An 18,781-nucleotide genomic window follows, 5' to 3' on the forward strand; every position below is an offset into this window, starting at 1 on the left:
ATCCACAAAATGTACCATAATCACAGCACTTTCAAAGTCCGAGGCTGCTATCCAGGGTAGTAATTTCTCCTTCATATAGTTCATTACATTATGGTTTTCCAGATCTGTAACTTAATGGGGACCCCCCCCCCCGATCCGTTGATTTCTCCTCTTCCCTTGGTCTGTGCTTTTGCAGTGAGAAGTAAAACTTCTTTACTGTGGATCTGTAGGCAGGCTAATCTTTATGCAGGTCTCATGCACAATAAACACACCCCCACCACTCTCTTCACACTTTAGCTGACCCTAGAGCGCTGGATGCACCAACAGGGTTAACGCAATGTGGACACGCCCAATACCTTGCTTTAATACAAACTGGTCTTTTTTCTGAAAGAAAAATGTAGCCAACCATGGTTACCCTTTCTTTCCTCCTCTTTAACATGACCCCTTGAATTGTTACATATTGTTAGACAATCTAATACTACTACTTCTGGAGTTAAACATCTGTATAAATGTCTATTATTCACAGATAACATATTACTAATGCTATCTAGACAAAAGTAATCTATTTCAGTACTACAGAACTTAGTAAATGTGGGATATATCAAATTATAACTAAACAAAATGTAGCCTAATGGCAATATCAAATATGGTAAACAAGATTATGATAGATGGTTTGTACTATAGGAAACAAAGCAAATAACAGATCTTAATACCATTGGTGGAATAGTTAATAATAAAAATATTAAGGAGCGTCTAAAAACTTGAACTCCGATTTTAATCACTGCCAAAACTATCTAGACCTGTAGTTAAGACTAAAGATGAGCTTTCTACCAAGAATTGATTCAGTGCACTTTGCAATCCTCGCAAACAGCACCATGCACAGTGCAAGCGGGCGCTGCTTCTTTCCTGCCGCTCGAGTAGATTTTACTCGAGCAGCAGCTTTCTCAACGCGAACGGACAGTTCTCAACGCTAGCAGTCAGGAGCATACGCTACCACTCGCAATGAAAAATCGGACCGCCTGGGTTGTGAAATCTCACCGGGAGGATGATTTTCCACGTTCACCAACTTGACTGACAAATGCGAGCTTGGAAAAAAAAACATGAGTTTTGTGGAAATCTCCGCAAGCGGAGTTCACCGCCCAGACTTCTAAATCACTCCTGAATATGGCAAATCTAGCTCCGATGGAAAATCAATATTACAACATAAGACATTTTAAGAGAAATCAACACCACTGTTCAATCTCATATGGAAAGAATGTTTGGAGCCACATCACCCCTAAAATCGAGTTAATTTATCAAAAAACATTTTAACACTTCATGTTATATACTGCAGACTAACTGCTGTGGGAACGTAACCAGGGTATAGTTAAAGATTAATTCATACAGGCCACAGCAAGGATACATGGCTTGTGCTATGGTCAATGGAATAAAAACTGGTCAATTTTCCGTAGTTTGTTAACCATATTGAGATAAGCCGATTTCTTTCCGTTTTGAGTATGGATCGATATATAAGAATGAAGATAAAAGCTAAACGTGAAAGTGCTGTGACCAATTTCTAAGTGACTTGAGAACATGTTCCCATTTGATCTGAGGCATTATGTAAAAACTCTCCCCGAGCTGGACTATGCTGGATCACAGACTACTTTAAGTTTGCCGTAGGAGGACTAACCTTTATTGTGGGACAAGGATAAGCACAAGGCACAAACATAAAGCCTTTAAAGTAATTGCTTTCTTCATCCTTAACTTTGAAGATTACACCGACAGGTGGCACAAGGCCACCCTTGTTAAGACATTTCTTATGATTGCATAGGCACTTCTTAAACCCCTGCACTTGTACAAAAAAGATAAACTTGGGACAGAAAGGACACACAGGATTGCAACAACCTATGGCTTTTTTATTTTAGCTCTTTATTTATTCACTTCATGAGAACCGTAGCCATGCTCAACATAAAATTCAAATTGCACAAAAGGAATCAATTATGGACAGGCCGAGGGGTTAGGAAAACCACAACCCTAAGCAGCCAGAAATCAAAACAAAATAATATAGGACTCTGATGTACAAGTCAGGTGGCGTGTTTCTATTAAACTGACTGGGGACCAGTTTCTCTGCTAGGTAGGCAGCACCAAATAAATGTCATCAACTAATGTGTTAACCCTGCTATTTACAATTTACTTCATGTCATCATGCTCCTTTCTGTTGTGTTCTGACAGTTGTTTGAAGTGTACAGAAAACTTTAAAAAGTATGTTCAGGTGTGAAGAATGTTAGGCGTACGCACATTAAAAAACAGACTGCAAAGAATGGGGAGCGTCATTTGGTTTTAATATGACAAATCATTTATGAGCCCAATGATAAATATTTCGCAAAATTCCTTTTTTTTTTTTATATTTGACACTTTATAAACTTGATATTAATGTTGGTTTTAACAGTATGATAAGGCAAACCTACCTTACTATAAATAAATCAAACATTTAGTAATCCATTTAGCATCCAATTCTTGGACAATACAATACATGAAATGCACCTTTTTTCACTCGATGAGGAAGCAGAAAGAACATACATTTCTATAACTGTAGTTTAATGGTAAAATATCGACAGCCCAAACACTGGTACACCCTCTTGAGTGTCTTTAAAAATCTCAGAGCATCTTTGATCATATTTCCTTCAAATGATTCTAGTAATACTAATGCAGCTTGGGTACGAGAGGGCAGCGAACCAAAATATTCTAACCTTATGTTACCATGTAAAGGAATATGCTTGCATTTATAATGCAAGGTTCTACCGGCGTCCCTACAATTAAAAAAATACTGTCCCTGTGATCTGGAAGTAGTTAGAATAAATATACATCTCATACGCACAGGTTTAAAAAAACATAAAGAGAGAATGTAATATGTTTTCCCATAAACTAGCTCATCAGATGCTAAGTAACAGATTCAATACAATGAACTTGATGAACGTATTATCGTTCAGCTGTATCTGACATTATACTTGCCTCGATATGTTCTTTACAGTACTCCAAGCCAATGTCACTTAATATTTTTTTCACAGTTTTCCTGGCTTTCCTTAAACTGCCAAGGTTGTTGACAGGAAGTTGGAACATAATTTAAACCTAAAAAACACAAGGAGACAACACTTAAAGATTCGATTTTAGCAATTTCTCTAAACGTTGCTACAATTTCTTTTGTTTCAACATGAAAAAGATACACTAGGCAAAGTGAATATCCAATGCAGTACAAATGATACCAACATCACCACAACCAATAAGAAGATTAATTAACAAATCCCAAAAAAAAAAGTTTTTCAGGTGACCGTAATAACAGATTCTAATTAATAACCCATTGGTCATTTAAAAAACATTTGTAATTTGCATGTGTTAGGTAATATAATATTTTGATACATATGTAAATTATTATAAAGTAATATGAACAGATTCCAAACACTTACAAAAAATATATTGGAATTATTTACAAATCTTACTCTGGTAAACTGTATAGTCCAAAAGCATTGAATATGTATGCCACAGCATTCATTTCAAAGTGAGATACTACGTACTTGAGAAATTCAGAGCAAGCCAGAGACATATGATGGCAGTTGAAAGACTATTCTAAAACCAGTACTGTGCACTGAAATGTTGCGAAACCAATAAACCTGCAAATTCTGAAATGCACTTTTGATGAGGCAATCTAAAGACATACTTCGATCGAAGTCTAGTTAAAAAAATTAACTACACGCACACACACCTCTTTAAACACCGACAAAAGAGAAATCTCGGCTTCAGAAAGCAAGTGTATAGGTAACAAGATTAAAATAAAGGGTCAATATTTATTTATTTATTTATTGAGCGCATCAGTCATCCCAAGGGATATCACAGCGCTGAATAGCGAGAGGTCGTGGTAGGGCTGCTGGTGGGTTGGGTAATCTGTTGGATATTAGTCCTTAGGGAACAGATAAGTTTTATGCTTTTTCCTAAAAGCTAGGTAGTTGATCGTGAGGCATAAGTCTAAGGGGAGTTCATTCCATTTCTTAGCCGCCAGGTATGAAAATGAGCACCCTCCTGCCCTCCCTTTCATGATATGCTTTGTCCTGGCCAGCGCTTGATGGAGTGACCGTATGCTCCATGTGGGAAAATAGAATTCAATTTTATTCTGTAATATTCTGGGAACACTTTGATACAGCGCTTTATGTGCATGACTGAGTAGTTTATTTATTTATTTATTTATAATTACATTTGTTGAGCGCGCAGCTACCCCGGAGGTTTCCCGGCGCTAGAGCAAACTGAACGGTGAAAGGGAGGGAGGATCATAAGATCATAAAATTAGTTGTTAAAAAGCCAAGTTTTTATTCCCTTACGGAATTTCAGAAAGCACAATTCAGTGCGCAGAGATTGAGGAAGAGAATTCCATAAGGATGGGGCCAGCAGGGAAAACGAGCGTCCTCCCATCTTGGCTCTGTTGATGCGCGGAATCTTAAATTTATTCTGCGTCAAAGACCTAAGTGTGCGGGGGGGGATGTATTGCTGCACCAGAGCAGAGAGATAGCAAGGGGCTCTACCAGTCATAATTTTGTGCATGTAGCAGAGTGCTTTGAAGTTAACTCTGCTTTCAATCCGCAACCAGTGCAGATTCCGCATATGGTGCGCGACCGAGGATCGGGCAGGAAGGTGACAGATCAAGCGGACAGCCATATTCTGTACCACCTGGTACTTCTTGATTACCTCTTTGGCAGCACCTAGGAGCAGGATGTTCCCATAGTCCAGGCGTGAGATGACAAGAGCCTGGACTACGGTCCTCAAGCTGTCCGCAGGTAACATCCAGGTGATCTTTCTCAGCCACCTGATGATGGTAGTACAGGTGGCTGAGACTTTCACAGCGTGTTGTTTGAAAGTGAGTTGGTTGTCGAAGATCACACCAAGATTGCGGGCAGACACAGATGGAATGGGAAGAGGACCCATCTCTGGAGGCCAATGGTGTGGGCCCCAGAGAGAGGTGTCTGGGCCAAACAGGAGCAGCTCTGTTTTATCCCCGTTTAATTTTAGTTTGTGCTTCAACATCCAGTCCGATATATGTTTCAGTCCAACTTGAAGAGAGGAAGAGGGGAGGTTTTTATTGGTGGAGAGAGAATAGATGACTTGAGTGTCATCAGCGTAGGAATAAATTGTGAGGCCAGCTTGTTCCGCCAGGAAAGCAAGCGGCCTCACGTACAGGTTAAAGAAAAGGGGACTAAGAATAGACCCCTGGGGAACACCGTGAGGGGAAGGGAGAGTAGATGAAACAGATGTGGAAGAAAAAACTTGAAATGTGCGCTCAAAAAGAAAATTAGCGATCCAGGCCAGGGCGGTACCACCGACACCAACTGCCTCCAGGGTGGACAATAGGATGGAATGGGAGACGGTGTCAAAAGCGGCACTCAGGTCAAGCAGAATGAGTGCCACCGTCTCACCATTATCCACTTGGCGTCTGATGGTTTCTGACACGCCAAGGAGAGTTGTTTCCGTGGAGAAACCAGCCCTGAACCCGGATTGAGAACCATGAAGAAAATTGGTGGATTCAACAAAGGAAGACAACAAAGAATTAACATGCTTCTCCAAAATCTTGGAAAAGCAAGAAAGCAAAGAAATAGGGCGAAAATTGGAAGGATTATTGGGGTCTGCGTTGGCCTTTTTTAGTAATGGTACCACCATTGCGTGCTTCCATTCGTTTGGGACAATCGCTTCTGTTAGGGAAGCGTTCAGGACGTCCAAAATAATGTGGAGTAGGGCTGGGTCAAGGGAACTCAGAACTTGAGGGGGCAGAGGGTCAAGGGGGGAGCCAGATTTGATGTCCTGAAGATACTTTTTTAGAAGCGCGGGGGAGATAGGATCCCAAGCGTGAAGTGGGGTGGTGATAAGCAAAGAGCAAGGAGTAATAACCGAAGGAGAGTTGCAAGGAGCTTGAGCAGCGTGAGTTGAGGCGGCTGGAGTAGAGTTGAAAATCGCATAGATTTTATCAATTTTTTCACGAAAGAAGTTGGCTAGAGCATTACACTGGGCCGTGTCTAGGCAGGGATCCTTAGGAACAGAGGAAGCACCTGAGAGCTCCTTGACTATTTTAAACAAGGCCTTGGGTCTATTTTGAGCTGTGAGTATGGTGCTGTTGGCAAAGTTAGCTCTAGCGGTGTGACATGCCGCATGGTAGGTTTCAAGAGCTGACCTGTATTTTGCTTTATGCTCAGGGTTATAATTTGAACGCCAAATTCGTTCCAATTTTTTGCAGTTGGATTTTTCAGAGCGGAGGGAGTCATTAAACCAGGGTGCCGGGGGGTGATGAATTTGAGATTTGTTTTTTTGTGTAGGGAGGCATGAGTCCAAAGCAGTAGTTAACCATGATCTAACCACAGGTAGCTCTTTGATAGTCAAGTTGGAAACCGAAGGTTTGGAACTGGCAAGAAGAGAGTTTAATTTATTTAGATCTAAGCGTTTCCAGTTCCTGCTAGCTTTGTGAGGAGGGTCAGGCCTGAAAGAAACAGCTTCGCACGTTTTAATCGAAAAATTAACAATAAAATGATCTGACCAGAGAACAGGGATAGAGGATTGATAGGAGATGCCAATCAAGTTGGAAATGATGGGATCTAGAAGATTACCGGCCTTATGAGTAGGGTCGGAGTTAAGGAGATGCAGATCTAAGGCTTGAAGATCCTGTATAAGGCGTTTAGCAATGGCACAAGAAACAGAATTAAAATGAATATTTAAATCCCCAACAATAGTGAAGTTGGTAGATTGTGCTAAAAAAGGGGCGATAAGATCAGGAAATGAAGCAGCCCAGCAGCTAGCTGAACCTGGCGGGCGGTAAATCAGGGTGCCAGTTAGGGTAAACTGAGGAGAAAGAGTTAATTTAAACAGGCCAGCTTCACAGTTTGGAAAATCTAAATCTTCCCATTTACAAGAGAATTCTCTCTTGAAGATGATGGCAATTCCCCCGCCGTCTTTAAGCGCTCGATTTCGTCCCACATAGGTGTAGTCATTGGGAAGAGCCATGGCGATATCGGGGCCAGAGCTATCATTTAGCCAAGTTTCGGTGACAAACATGGCAGCAGGATTAGCTGTCTCCAAAAGGTCGAAAATATCTCTCTTGTGTTTTGAGAGTGACCGACAGTTAATGCTAATGAAGCTCAGAGCAGGTGAGGGATTGTGCAAGGTGGGAGGGAAGGTGCGCGTAGGGGAAGGGAAATTCCAAAACGTGGATGACATGCTGTCTGTACATGAGTCAAGGGAGTCCAAAGCCAGAGAGCAATGGGAACAGGATGTGGGAGCATTGTTACAATTCAGCACGGTATGTGAGGGGCACAGTGGTCCCCGCAACTGCAGTAAGGCGGAACGTGAGTAGGGGGTAGGAATATGTACAGAGGGGCTGGGCCCTGGGCACGTGCTGGCGCGGACGGGCGCAGACGGGCAGGACTTTGGCACGACTTCGGCGCGAAGTCGGCGCTCCCGCTGCGCTCGTCCGCTGCGCTTCCGCCATTGTGGCATTAAATACACCGGGAGAGATAACCACTACCCCGCTAACCTGCCAATTGGGGAGCAGGGCGGAAGTGAGGATGAAGGGCGGAAGTTAGAGTGCGCTCGTGTGGCCACCGCCGCTGCTAACGGCACAAGCCGTGGCGGATCGGTGCCAGGAGCGAAGGTAAGGAGGTGGCAATCAATTACACACGTTGCGCCAGAAGTGGCGATCAAATAACAAACGTTGCGCCAGAGCGGCGATCAGAAGAGGTGCGAATGCGTTATTAAAATCAACACAATGCAAAGTAAAGCAAAGCGCTGAAAAGCGCTCACTCCAACATAAAATAGTGCTTTTAAAAGTTATTACAATAACAGGTAACACACGAAGCCTCAGCAGCCTCTCGTACCAGCAGTTAGTTACTGCTCTTTGCCGCATGGGTAGCCAACAAAGATCTTTCATGCACACTGATGCGGAGCTCAGTCTGCTTTTATTGCACACTAATTTGGCTGCGGCATTTTGAAGCACTTGCAGCAGTGTGAAAAGGAACTCAGCCATGCCTACAAATAAGGTGTTTCCATAGTCCAGCTGACTTATAAGCAAGGCCTGAGTAACAGTTCTTCTGCAGTCCAGTGGGATCCAGGGGAAAATTCTGGTTAGCAATTTCAGAGTTGCAAAACCTCTTCCGCAGACATGGTACTTCATGGAAAGGGTGTTATCAATGAGGAGGCCTAGGTTTCTCGCACATTGCTTGGGAGCTGGGCTCTCCAAGGGTTTGAGGCCACTATGTGGCATCGCAGATTAGGTTGGCTCCTCGGAATAGCGGGATTTCTGATTTCCGTGCATTTAGTTTCAAACAATGCTCAGACATCCATTGTGCCATCTCTGAGAGGCAGTTGTGCAGTTTTATTATGGAAGCATCCGGTCTTTCCTCAAGGGCTACCATCAGCTATGTGTCGTCTGCATAGGAGCAAATACGGAGTCCCCTTTTTTTGCTAATTTTCGCCAAAGATGACACGTAGGCGTTAAATAATGTGGGAATTAGAGATGTCCTCTGTGGGACACCAGAGCCGATGGCACAAAAATGGATAGGAAATTACCTAATTGAACTGTTTGTGTTTTCTTGCTCAGGAACGAGCTGAGCCACTCAAAGGCTTTAGAGTGGATTCCCTTTGTGTATAGGATTTCCAACAGTCTGTTGTGTGAGATCGTGTCGAAAGCTGCAGACAGGTCCAACAGTATCAGGGCTACAGCTCCTCCCTGATCGGTCCGCGATCTGATATTGTCCAGGACTGCCAGTAGCGTTGACTCTGTGCTGTTAAGAGGCCCTGAAGCCGGTTTGTGAGGGGGTCTAGCAGATCGTTGGACTCTAGATAGTTTGATAATTGTCTATTTACCAACCTCTCTAAAAGATGTATGCTCTAAATAAAATCCCAAGTACCAAGGGGATTTAATATAGTGTGGGGTGGGGGGGGAGGTGAGCTTTCAACAGGTAGACTTCCGCTAGCCATTGCAACACAAGTGACTAACAGGCAAGAGCAACAATGTCCCACATAGCTCCTAGAAGAGGATCCATGCCAGATGTTAAGGATATCCACCAATAATGTAACATTTTCATAATGCTTGTAAGCAATGGTTATTAAGGTAAAAATAGCCTGCTGCAGTGTGCTACAAACACAACATCTACAAGAAAAATAATGTAATGCTTTGCAATTAAACGCTCTTCCGAGATGTAAAATAGTTCATCAATTGCAATGCAAGCACTTCATAGAAGGTGGAATGGCTATCCAGTAATTCTCACTTGGATTTGGCTCTCCCTGTACAACTAACAAGTCATCACAGCTGGGCTAGAACTCAGGCTACAATTTGCTTGGGAGCATTATCATGGAAAGTATTTGGATTGGGGGGGCGAGATTGCACACCACAAAATATTATCAGCGTGGGCAATAACACCCACTGCAAAGTCTCACAATGTGACAGCCACCTGCAAGTCTATGAAAGATGTATTGGAAGCAATAGCAATGATGAGAAAAATGTTTGACTTCAGCAACTGGGCACTACATATTACTGTAAAAACACCCTTTCTCATCAAGGAAAAGGGGTGGGTGTCTGTCTGTGTCTGTCTCAGCATTTCTTCAAAATTTCCAGGGACCAGTTCAGCCTAGAAATCATGTATTCAAATGGTAAAGAGGTTCGGCCAAGCACCCAGAAGAGCAGTTACAGTGGATGAAACCTAGTGACCCTCAGCACATTATCCAAGTTTCCTGCTATCGCCATTTCTGTCCCTTTAGGCAATGGAACAAGAAAACAGTCTCTTGGCCAAAACTACAAATGGCAAAATCACACCATTTGCATACTGAGCCTCCTCTTCCAGAGGAATTCATAAATAAACTTTAAAAAAATATGTTTTACAAGTGCTATCTTTAAGAAGGTAAAATGTATTACAGGGGCACAGTTATCAATTAGCCTAGGGGTGGGGATGATCAGCAACACTAACAAATGCACCCGGAGTAGTTTATCACAAGTCAGGGGTGTGGATTTTTATAACATATCTACTTGTCCAATGGACGAAATGCGTTAAAAAAGTACTGATTTAAGTCAAAAAATAAATATATAAATAATATATTAAAACCATCTTGGAGAAGTGTGGCTCACTGGTTAGAGGAGGCAGACCTGGAAGCAGAGGTCAGCCCGGGACCAGGGTTCAATTCCCGGCTCAGCGGGGCCTTGAGTCCTAAAATGTCCATGGACTCGACAATTCTCACTCCGGTGCCTACTCGATTCTCGGGTTCACACTCTGCGACTCTGGGCAATAGCTTGCTTAATCTCCACAAAGGCCCCTCGCAGCGGGATGCCTGACTTTCACCTTGCGGATACCCTGCCGGGGTTATCTCACAGGGGAATACCAGGACGGGTTCCCTAAGCAAGCGCTTAGAAACCGCTTGGTGATTTGCGCTATATAAATTCCTGTACATTTACATTTACATTTATCTTTGATGCGATGTGGTGGCGCGAATTAGCAAATTATGGTTGAGTTCTTCCTCAGATTATGCCAAGTCATAGATTAGGGTATTATTTCCATTCGAGCAAGGCTGCGATTATTCTACCTTGCAGATTATACCAGACTAAAAGTGAAACACGGATCCATTTAGCTCAACTTTCTAAATCTTCGGAGTTTGTGGATGCAGAGACTCAGTTGAGGAACGGATCAGTTTAGGTCAGCTTTCTGATCTTATCAGGGCTATGACTGCAATAACTTCCATTAAGTCATAGTTTAGGTTTCCGAAGAGTTACAGGTAGAAAATCTCTCCAATTATATCATCGCTCCTTTTCTTAATTTACTTTCTCAGTACGCATCTGGTGTACTGCCAACAAATTTACTATTAGGCATTCACAAAACGTTACTGTAAATAAATTAGACTGTGGACATTTAACATCTAGATAAGCTCGATAAGGTCTTTCTAGAGAGAAAATAGGAAGTGTCAAAATCTTTAAACTATTTACAAAGGTTGGTTTGGCTTACATGAGACACGGTTGGTTTTGCACTCCTAAAAGAATTTATTCACATTAGGGCTTGTGTAACCAAATCTACTCACAGACTGGAAGAAAGTGGGAAGTGGCAATTCCAAGGGTGAATTGCTAACCACCATGAACGTCTATTGATAGTCACCAACTCCTCTTCAACCTCTTCCCAGTCTGGAAAAAGTTAGCAATTTACTCTGGTTAAAGGCACCAAAGGTTTAGTGGGAAAGGAGTTTGGTCCATTTGAAGACACGCAGGAACATGTTGAAGACAAGTGTGCAACTACAAAGTGATGCAGCAGCTGTATTATAGAAAATTCTATCTTTTAAACCATACTCTACAGCAGCCACGGTGTAATATAGCATGGCTAAAACACAATTGCAAAGCCAACAGCTCTGATACATGTGTCAGTCAAAGTTATGTTTATTTAGATCATAGTCTTTAAACAAATGCAAAGAAATAATTACTGATTTAAAATATTCTACGGCAATACAGAAAAATAATTACAGGTTAAAATATTCTACAACAATATTTATAAAACGTTCACACAATGAATACGTAGCTTAAAAGGAGGTACCAATAAAAGCATCACTTTCTTTGGACGGCCCTATGCTTTAAAAATTATAAACACTTGAGAACAACATTTTCGCTTAAACAAGCTATATAATTCATTTATTTATAAAATTTCTAAAATTGTTACTCATATTTTTTAGGAATTTTTGTACTACCGGTATATAGTTCCCGAGAGCAATTGTAATTTCGATAGAAGGCATTTCTGTAAGGAGGTTGACCGCCTGTGTCCGCGTTCTTATATCATATTTTAAAAATATTAGACAAAGACATAGTTTACGCTGTTCTAGAATAGTTATACAATCTAACAGGATGTGCACTAAAACACCTTTTGTGCCCAGCCTACACTTGCAACACCCTTTATGGTCCAACATTTTTGATTTTAATTCTTCGTTTACCAACCACGGGTTAATCCCAATTCGCATTCTTTTTTGAAAAAAAAATTATTTTTATTTTTAAAACAGTTTATTGAGAATCAGTAAAGTACACTGCCTCATGCCTACAACCCGGAGGCCGGTGGCTATCTTACAAGGATCATTTGACACAGCTTTTTGTCAACAACCACAGGGGCAGGCAGCGTGATATAACTTTTTAGCAAGATGCAATATTAAGTCAATGTACACAAACAAAATACCGTCATGACCTAAAATAATAACAAGAACCTCCCCCCCCCCCCCCCCCCAGTACCACCCCCCCTTGTCGTTCCAGAGTTCTGGCATGGTGTTCTCCAATTTGCAGATGTATTCCCTAAATATTGTGGAAGCCCTATCACTAAAGGTCATCGCCAATCCTGTGCAGACGCCCCGCCACACATACGCACAAGCATGGAGCCACTAACGCACCTCCCCCCCTCCCCGCCCCCAGTACAGTCCGGATCTGCATTACACCATGTCCCTGGGGCTATTCGGACTGATAATCCACGCCCCCTAATCGCAACCAATCAGCAAAAGGGGGCCATATATCTGCAGGTCTGACCTGCTGGGCATCTGTTCCCAGAAAACCTCTAACTGGTCGTTACAATATGTGACAGCCCTAATCCAATCTGCCACCGCTGGCGGCCTTTGCTTTCTCCAGTGAATTGCCATCTGCCTTTTAGCCATCAGCAGCACCATTGCAGTGAGGCTACGGTGTACCACCGAAACGTCTCGCACATACCCCAGCAAAGCAAGTATCACAGACCTCTCCACAGTGCCTCCCGTGATGTTCCCAATATGTTTAAATATATTTAACCAGTAACGTGCCACAGGTGGGCAGAGCCAGGCCATATGTGTGAATGTAGCATCTTGCGCACTGCAACGCCAACATCTGGTATCATCCTTAACTCCCATTCGGTGCATTTGTGACGGAGTGCGGTATAGGCGGTGTAAATAATTAAAGTATATGAGCCTAAGCCGGTAGTTGGGTGAGAAGTATTCTAGCTGGGTGCAACAGTACAGCCATTGTTCCTCAGTTATGGTCAGATCTGCTTCCTCCTCCCATGCCTCCCAGGATCTGGTGTGAGTGAGTGGGGACTCTCTCTATGTTATGCTGTAGATGCGTGTGATAAGCTTTCGGGGTGATGGGTTAGACAGTATGTTTTCCAGCGCAGGCAACATAGGGGGTTCGCTCGGAAATTCCTTATATGTAGCTCTGCAGGCCGCTCGCAACTGGTAGTAAAGTAACATGTCAGAGGCAGTCGGGGCCTGTGAATTGCACATTTCTTGCATCGTTAAAAATGTTCCGGCTGGATACAGGTCACTGCCCTTATGTAGCTCGTGTGCATTCGCCCTGAGCGAGATAGCTTTGTCTAAAAAAGGGTCGGAGCAGTGGGTTGCCGCTCAAAGACATGGACGGAGCATAGAGCACCTCCTGGTGTGCCCTCTTCGCGATATTTGTCCAAGCCCATCGCATAATCTCGACTGTATCAATTTCTTGCCGTGGGCGTTTGTAGGGCTGGAAGATGGCTGTGTTGAGTGGAAGTGGTGCAATCCTATCAATTTCTATCGCCACATGGGGCTGAAATGGAGTAGGATGTTGCCAAAAATGCAAAAATTGAGCCTGCGAGCTATATGCATAAAGTTCAAAATCCGGGGCGCCCAGACCCCCCTGCGAAAAAGTTAGGGTCAATACCTTCCATGAGACTCGGGGCTGTTTGCCAGCCCAAACCAAGTCCAGAATGTTGGTGCGTAATTTCTTGAAGAAATGCAGATTGAGTGGCATTGGGATGTTTACAAACATATGAAGGAATTTAGGACGTATTACCATCTTTGCGATGGCTATGCGCCCCGTCAGGGACAAATGGAGACACTTCCACCTCGCTATCTTACCCTCCAGCCAGTCCATGATTCTTCCATAATTTGCGGTCCACAGGTCCTGCATCGTTCTACTGATGTAGATTCCTAGATAGCACACCTCACTTTCTACCCATTGTATCGGAAACGCCGAGACAAACGGTGCGGTCTCCTCAGTCAGTGGAATCATAGTTGACTTAGCCCAGTTTATCTGAACTCCTGTTAACCCTCCATATCTTATGAATTCCCGCATTAAGGTATCAAAGTTTTCACGAGGGTTAGTCAAGTAAATGGTGAGGTCGTCTGCATACATTGAGACGAGGATGCCCCGTGTGGAGAATCCAATGCTTTTGTCAGTATGATGTTGCCGCAGCTTCGCCGCGAGCGGCTCTGTGGCAATCGCGAACAGCAAGGGAGATAGTGGCCATCCCTGCCTTGTGCCCCTAGTGATGAGGAAAGGCTGAGACATCAGGCCATTTACCTGGACTCTGGCCATTGCTCCAGTGTAAAGGACCTGGATCTGCCTAATAAAGAGCGGGCTGAAGCCTAGGCGAGAGAGTAAAGCAAATAGAAACTTCCACTTCAAGGAGTCAAACGCTTTTGTGGCGTCTAGTAGGGCGGCCGAGGCGTGCACATGTGGTGCCAAATAATGGAGTACTCCGAAGATGGTACGCAGGTTATGCGCCGTGGAGCGGCCCGGTATGAAACCCGAGCGGGCCGTCAATGCAATCTGCGGTAGCATGGGCGGTAGCCTGTTTGCTAGTAATTTAGCATAAATCTTCGCATCTAGATTTATGAGAGAAAGAGGGCGGTACGAGTCTGCCCTGGTGGGGTCTTTTTCTGGCTTCAAGAGAGTGATAATGGTTGCTTCGCGCAGCGTAGGTGGCAATTTCCCAGTCTCCATGGCCTCCAGGTACATCTGCAGCAACCGGTGCGCCAATATGTCTACATTTTCCTTGTAGAAGGCCGCCGTCAGACCATCTGCCCCCAGGGCCTTGTCTCCCGGCATGGCGCTAATCACTTGTTTCACATCCTCAACCGTGATGGGCAGCTCCATATATTTACGGGCTCCATCATTAAACCATGCTAGCCCTATTTCATCTAAATAACCAGTGATATCCGCTTGCGATGGGGTCACCCGGGAGGTATATAGTTCGGAATAATAATGAGCAAATTCCTCCACAATGTCAGGAGGGGCGCGAAGCACTGTACCCTCCGCTGTGTGGAGTTCAGAAATATATGTGGCACCCCTGGGTGTACTAAGTAGGCTCGCCAGTGTTTTGCCAGGCCTATCGCTTTCGCCATAGCGCCTAGCTTGAGCATTTTTATGCAGATATGCAGTCTCTCTCTCGGCCTCAGTTTGAAACTCGGTGAGTTTAGTCCGTATACCAGCAACCGTGTCTTTAGATGGGTTACACATCTGCTGCCTCTGGAGGTAGTCAATATCCCGCTCTAGCGTGTTGCGGATGTCGCGCAGTACCTCCGTTTTCAGTGAGATACAATCCCCCCCCCCTGAAAGCCTCCCAGAGCACCCCGGGCGAATCCACCGAGCCCTCGTTTAGCGTGAAGTAACCCTCAATCCGGTTTCGAAGTTCTTCCCGAAATGCCTGATCTCGCAAGGCTCCCGATGGGAACCGCCAAGAAAAAGGTTGTGTGTATGCTGGGGGGAGGTTAAGCCTTATCTGTGCAGGGGCATGATCCGACACGGTACGGGAAAGATGCACAGCATCCACCAGCCAGGCATGAAGATCGCTAGAAAGCAGCCAGAAATCAAGCAGAGACCAGGCTTTTCTATGGTGTGTGTGATACATGTCCCCTCTCTACTCGTTGGGTGCGTGGCCCTCCAAGAGTCAATCAGATAGAGATCACTGAGGAGGTCCGCTGCCTTCGGATGGTACGCATGGGAAGTTCCTTGCCTATCGTGGTCGGGTGACAGGGTTACATTACAGTCCCCTCCACAAAGTATAGCGGTGTGTTCCAGTTTTTTTTAGCTCATGCCATATATGTTGAAAGAATTCCGGACTGTCAGTATTGGGGCCATATGTGTTCACCAGGGTTACGGGAGAGTGTCTCCTCCACTATATGTATCTGCCTTCCCTATCAACCTTCATGTTGTGCGTGTGCCAGTGTAGGCCTTTCCGCAACAGTATGGCAACCCCTCTAGAGTAATTAGAGTAACCAGTAGTAACTACCACCTCCCAACGTCTATTCCTAAGTGTGGTCACTGCTGGGCCAACAAGTTGAGTCTCCTGCAAAAAGCAGACATCTATCCCATGTCTCGTGAGGTAAGAGTGTAGGAGTCTGGTCTTCCTGCGGTCGTTAAGACCTCGCACATTCCATGTAAGAAATTTTAGTGTGGCCACAGTGTTTGAACTAGCCATCGCAGCCAGTGGAGTAGTAATCGTATGGATTAATCTGTGGGACCATTGCAACCACTCCTAAAATACATCCACGCCGAGGCAGGCCCGGACAGCGCGGCCTCAGCATACCTTCACATATCACGTTTACTGAGTGTTTCTTCTGACATGGTATCTGAACCCTGAACAACACTGTCTGCAACCAAAACAACCCCTCTACCCTCCCCCCACCCACACCAACCCCCCCAATCAGGTTGTGAAGCCCTCCCACCCCCTCCCATATCCGTCCCCAAACCAAAATGTAAAGCCAAACATGGGGAATCATCCCTGTGGGTACGTCGGGTTACCGGCAACAACCCCTGCACTTTTGGCAGGGTGGCCAAGCTGCAACTGGCGCATTAGCACTCTCTCCTCTCGCCCACCTTTAATACTATCATGCAGTCATCCATGGCAGCCCCCGGCATATAATGTATATCTTGTCCCACACATCACTACAGGGTGGTCGTCTTACCCCGACCTTACCTGTTTCAGGCCGCCATCAACCCAGTTCAGGGGTTGACTCCGCCAATGTCCTCACATGGCAGCCACACTCAATCATTATCGCTAAGCCTGTCCTGCGATTCGCCATTCTCTTGTGTCTGCTGCAGTTTGTGATCTTTGGCCAGCTGCTTCGCGAATTTTAATGCGGCTTTGGCGTCGGTGAAAAAGGTGGGTTTTCCAGGTCCCTGCACTCTCAATTTAGCAGGATAGATCAGGGCATACTTGGTTCCGATTTGCTGGAATCTTTTTGGCTGGAATGAACTCCCTCCTCGCCGTCTGGACCTGTAAAGTGAAATCAGGGTATAGCGCAATCTCATTGCCTTTATATTGAATAGCGCCTTTTTCACGGACAAGACGGAGTATCACATCACGGTCCCTGTAAATCAACACTCTTGCCAGGATTGGCCTCGCAGGCGCGCCCGGTTTGGGCGTGGGCCCAGTGTTCTATGCGCTCGCTCTATGAGGAACATGGGTGATAGTCCAGGGCCAAAAAGGTCCTTCATCATGCCTTCAACACAAAGCTCCATGTTAGAAATGTTCGTGGATTCCGCCACACCAGTAATGCGTACGTTATTTCTGAGCGAGCGCGCTTCTAAATCCTCATTCTTTTGATGTATGAGTTCCAGCACCTTGTCCATGCCCCTAATCTTCTTTTCCACCTCCGTCTGCCCCTCTTCTGTCTCAGTTACCCTCGTCTCCAGGACACTCACCCGACCTTCCTGTTTGTCCATGCGCTGGATGATTTTGTCCATCCGGTCAGCCAAGACATCCATTTTGGAGTCTATTCCTTTCAAACCGTTCTTCAGCTCCTGAAACATTGCCCTGACGTCATCCGCGGGCAGCTGGCTTGCCGCGCCCCCCTCCGCCTGGTTGCGATCTCCATCCTCGGCTTCGGCAGATTTATTCCCCTTTTTCTTCTCTACAAGTTTATGCGGGGCTGGCGTGTGTCCGGTTTCCCCATCGTATTGTTCCAGGCTCCGCAATCTCAGCTGGCCGGTCAGAGCAGTCACTCCCCTCCAACCACTACCTCCAGAAAGTACTATAGATCACAGCCTTAGAAGCGTGTATACGACACCTGGTAATTACAAAAGGGGCGCCTCGCTGCTATGAGCGGCCCCTCCAGCACCCTATAATCAGAATAATCCAGTGAGGAAAGCAAGCTTGACCTACCACTTCTGCGAACGTGGGCAGACCATGTCCAGTGGGGCGACAGGGGAGACCCGATGAGCAGTTTGTATCACAGGGCTGAGCCTCTCATACAGCGTGGTGCCGTCGTAGAGCCAGAGCACACTACGAGCCCAAGTGCTGGGTTTCTTGTCGGCTGTCGCCTGCCGCTGCGGTCCCTCGATTCTCCAGGGGCGGGGGTCAACACCACCAGTCGACCTCTGAGGGGCCAAAGGATGGACTACTCCCCCGGATGAGCACCTTCACGTTCACTGTGCCCCTTCACTTCCCGCTCTAATTGGGGCCCGTGTAGACCCGGCCGGTTGCGCGGGTCCACACCGCACAGGCCCCGCGGTTTCCACAAAATGGCGGCCCATCCGGGCCTCTTCACTGCCGATTTGTTTTACGGCGACAGCGCGATCCCCAGCTCCCAGCAAGCGGGGCACCATCGGCCGAGTCACTGGCTCACCTCGGTCAGTCCGTGTAGTGGCGGCACTGGGCTACACCGCAAACGGCGGGGTCTCGGCAGGGGCAGACTCTCCGCCGCACTCTCCCAGCCTGTACTGGCGCTCCGGGTCGGTCCTCAGCTTCTCAGGGGGGGCATACAAGGTACACTCACCTCGCCCGTGATGTGGCAGGCGACGCGGGCTCCGGTGGCCCTCCGCCCCCGCCCCATCTCAGTTATTCAATGCGGCACCTCTCCGGGGCAGCCGCCACGCGAGGTCCCGGCTCCACTCCTAAGTGGCGCCCTCGGGGCAGCCTCCGGCACGATGTCTCCGCGGCGGGCAGAATCTTCAAATTTCACCCGTGGGTGCCAGGGGGTGTCAGCACAGGATTCCCGGGCTTGGGTCAGTGTGCAGCAGCCAATTTGAAGGATTTATGTCGGATTTATCGAGCTTGGCCGGCGG

At 45.8% G+C, this 18,781-nt stretch overlaps 1 protein-coding gene across 1 annotated transcript in view; it reads right to left on the reverse strand.

The window, feature by feature from the left end:
- Positions 1-18,781, reverse strand: part of ADNP (activity dependent neuroprotector homeobox) — a 117,328-nt gene that overhangs the window by 30,850 nt on the left and 67,697 nt on the right. The window contains exon 2 of the mRNA XM_078652045.1: positions 2,971-3,087. Coding sequence (XP_078508171.1) covers positions 2,971-3,078 — 108 coding nt within the window. The 5' untranslated portion in view covers positions 3,079-3,087. The remainder of the gene's footprint in view (positions 1-2,970; positions 3,088-18,781) is intronic.

The sequence above is a fragment of the Lissotriton helveticus genome, chromosome 7 (assembly GCF_964261635.1).
Source record: "Lissotriton helveticus chromosome 7, aLisHel1.1, whole genome shotgun sequence".
NCBI classification, from domain to species: domain Eukaryota; kingdom Metazoa; phylum Chordata; class Amphibia; order Caudata; family Salamandridae; genus Lissotriton; species Lissotriton helveticus.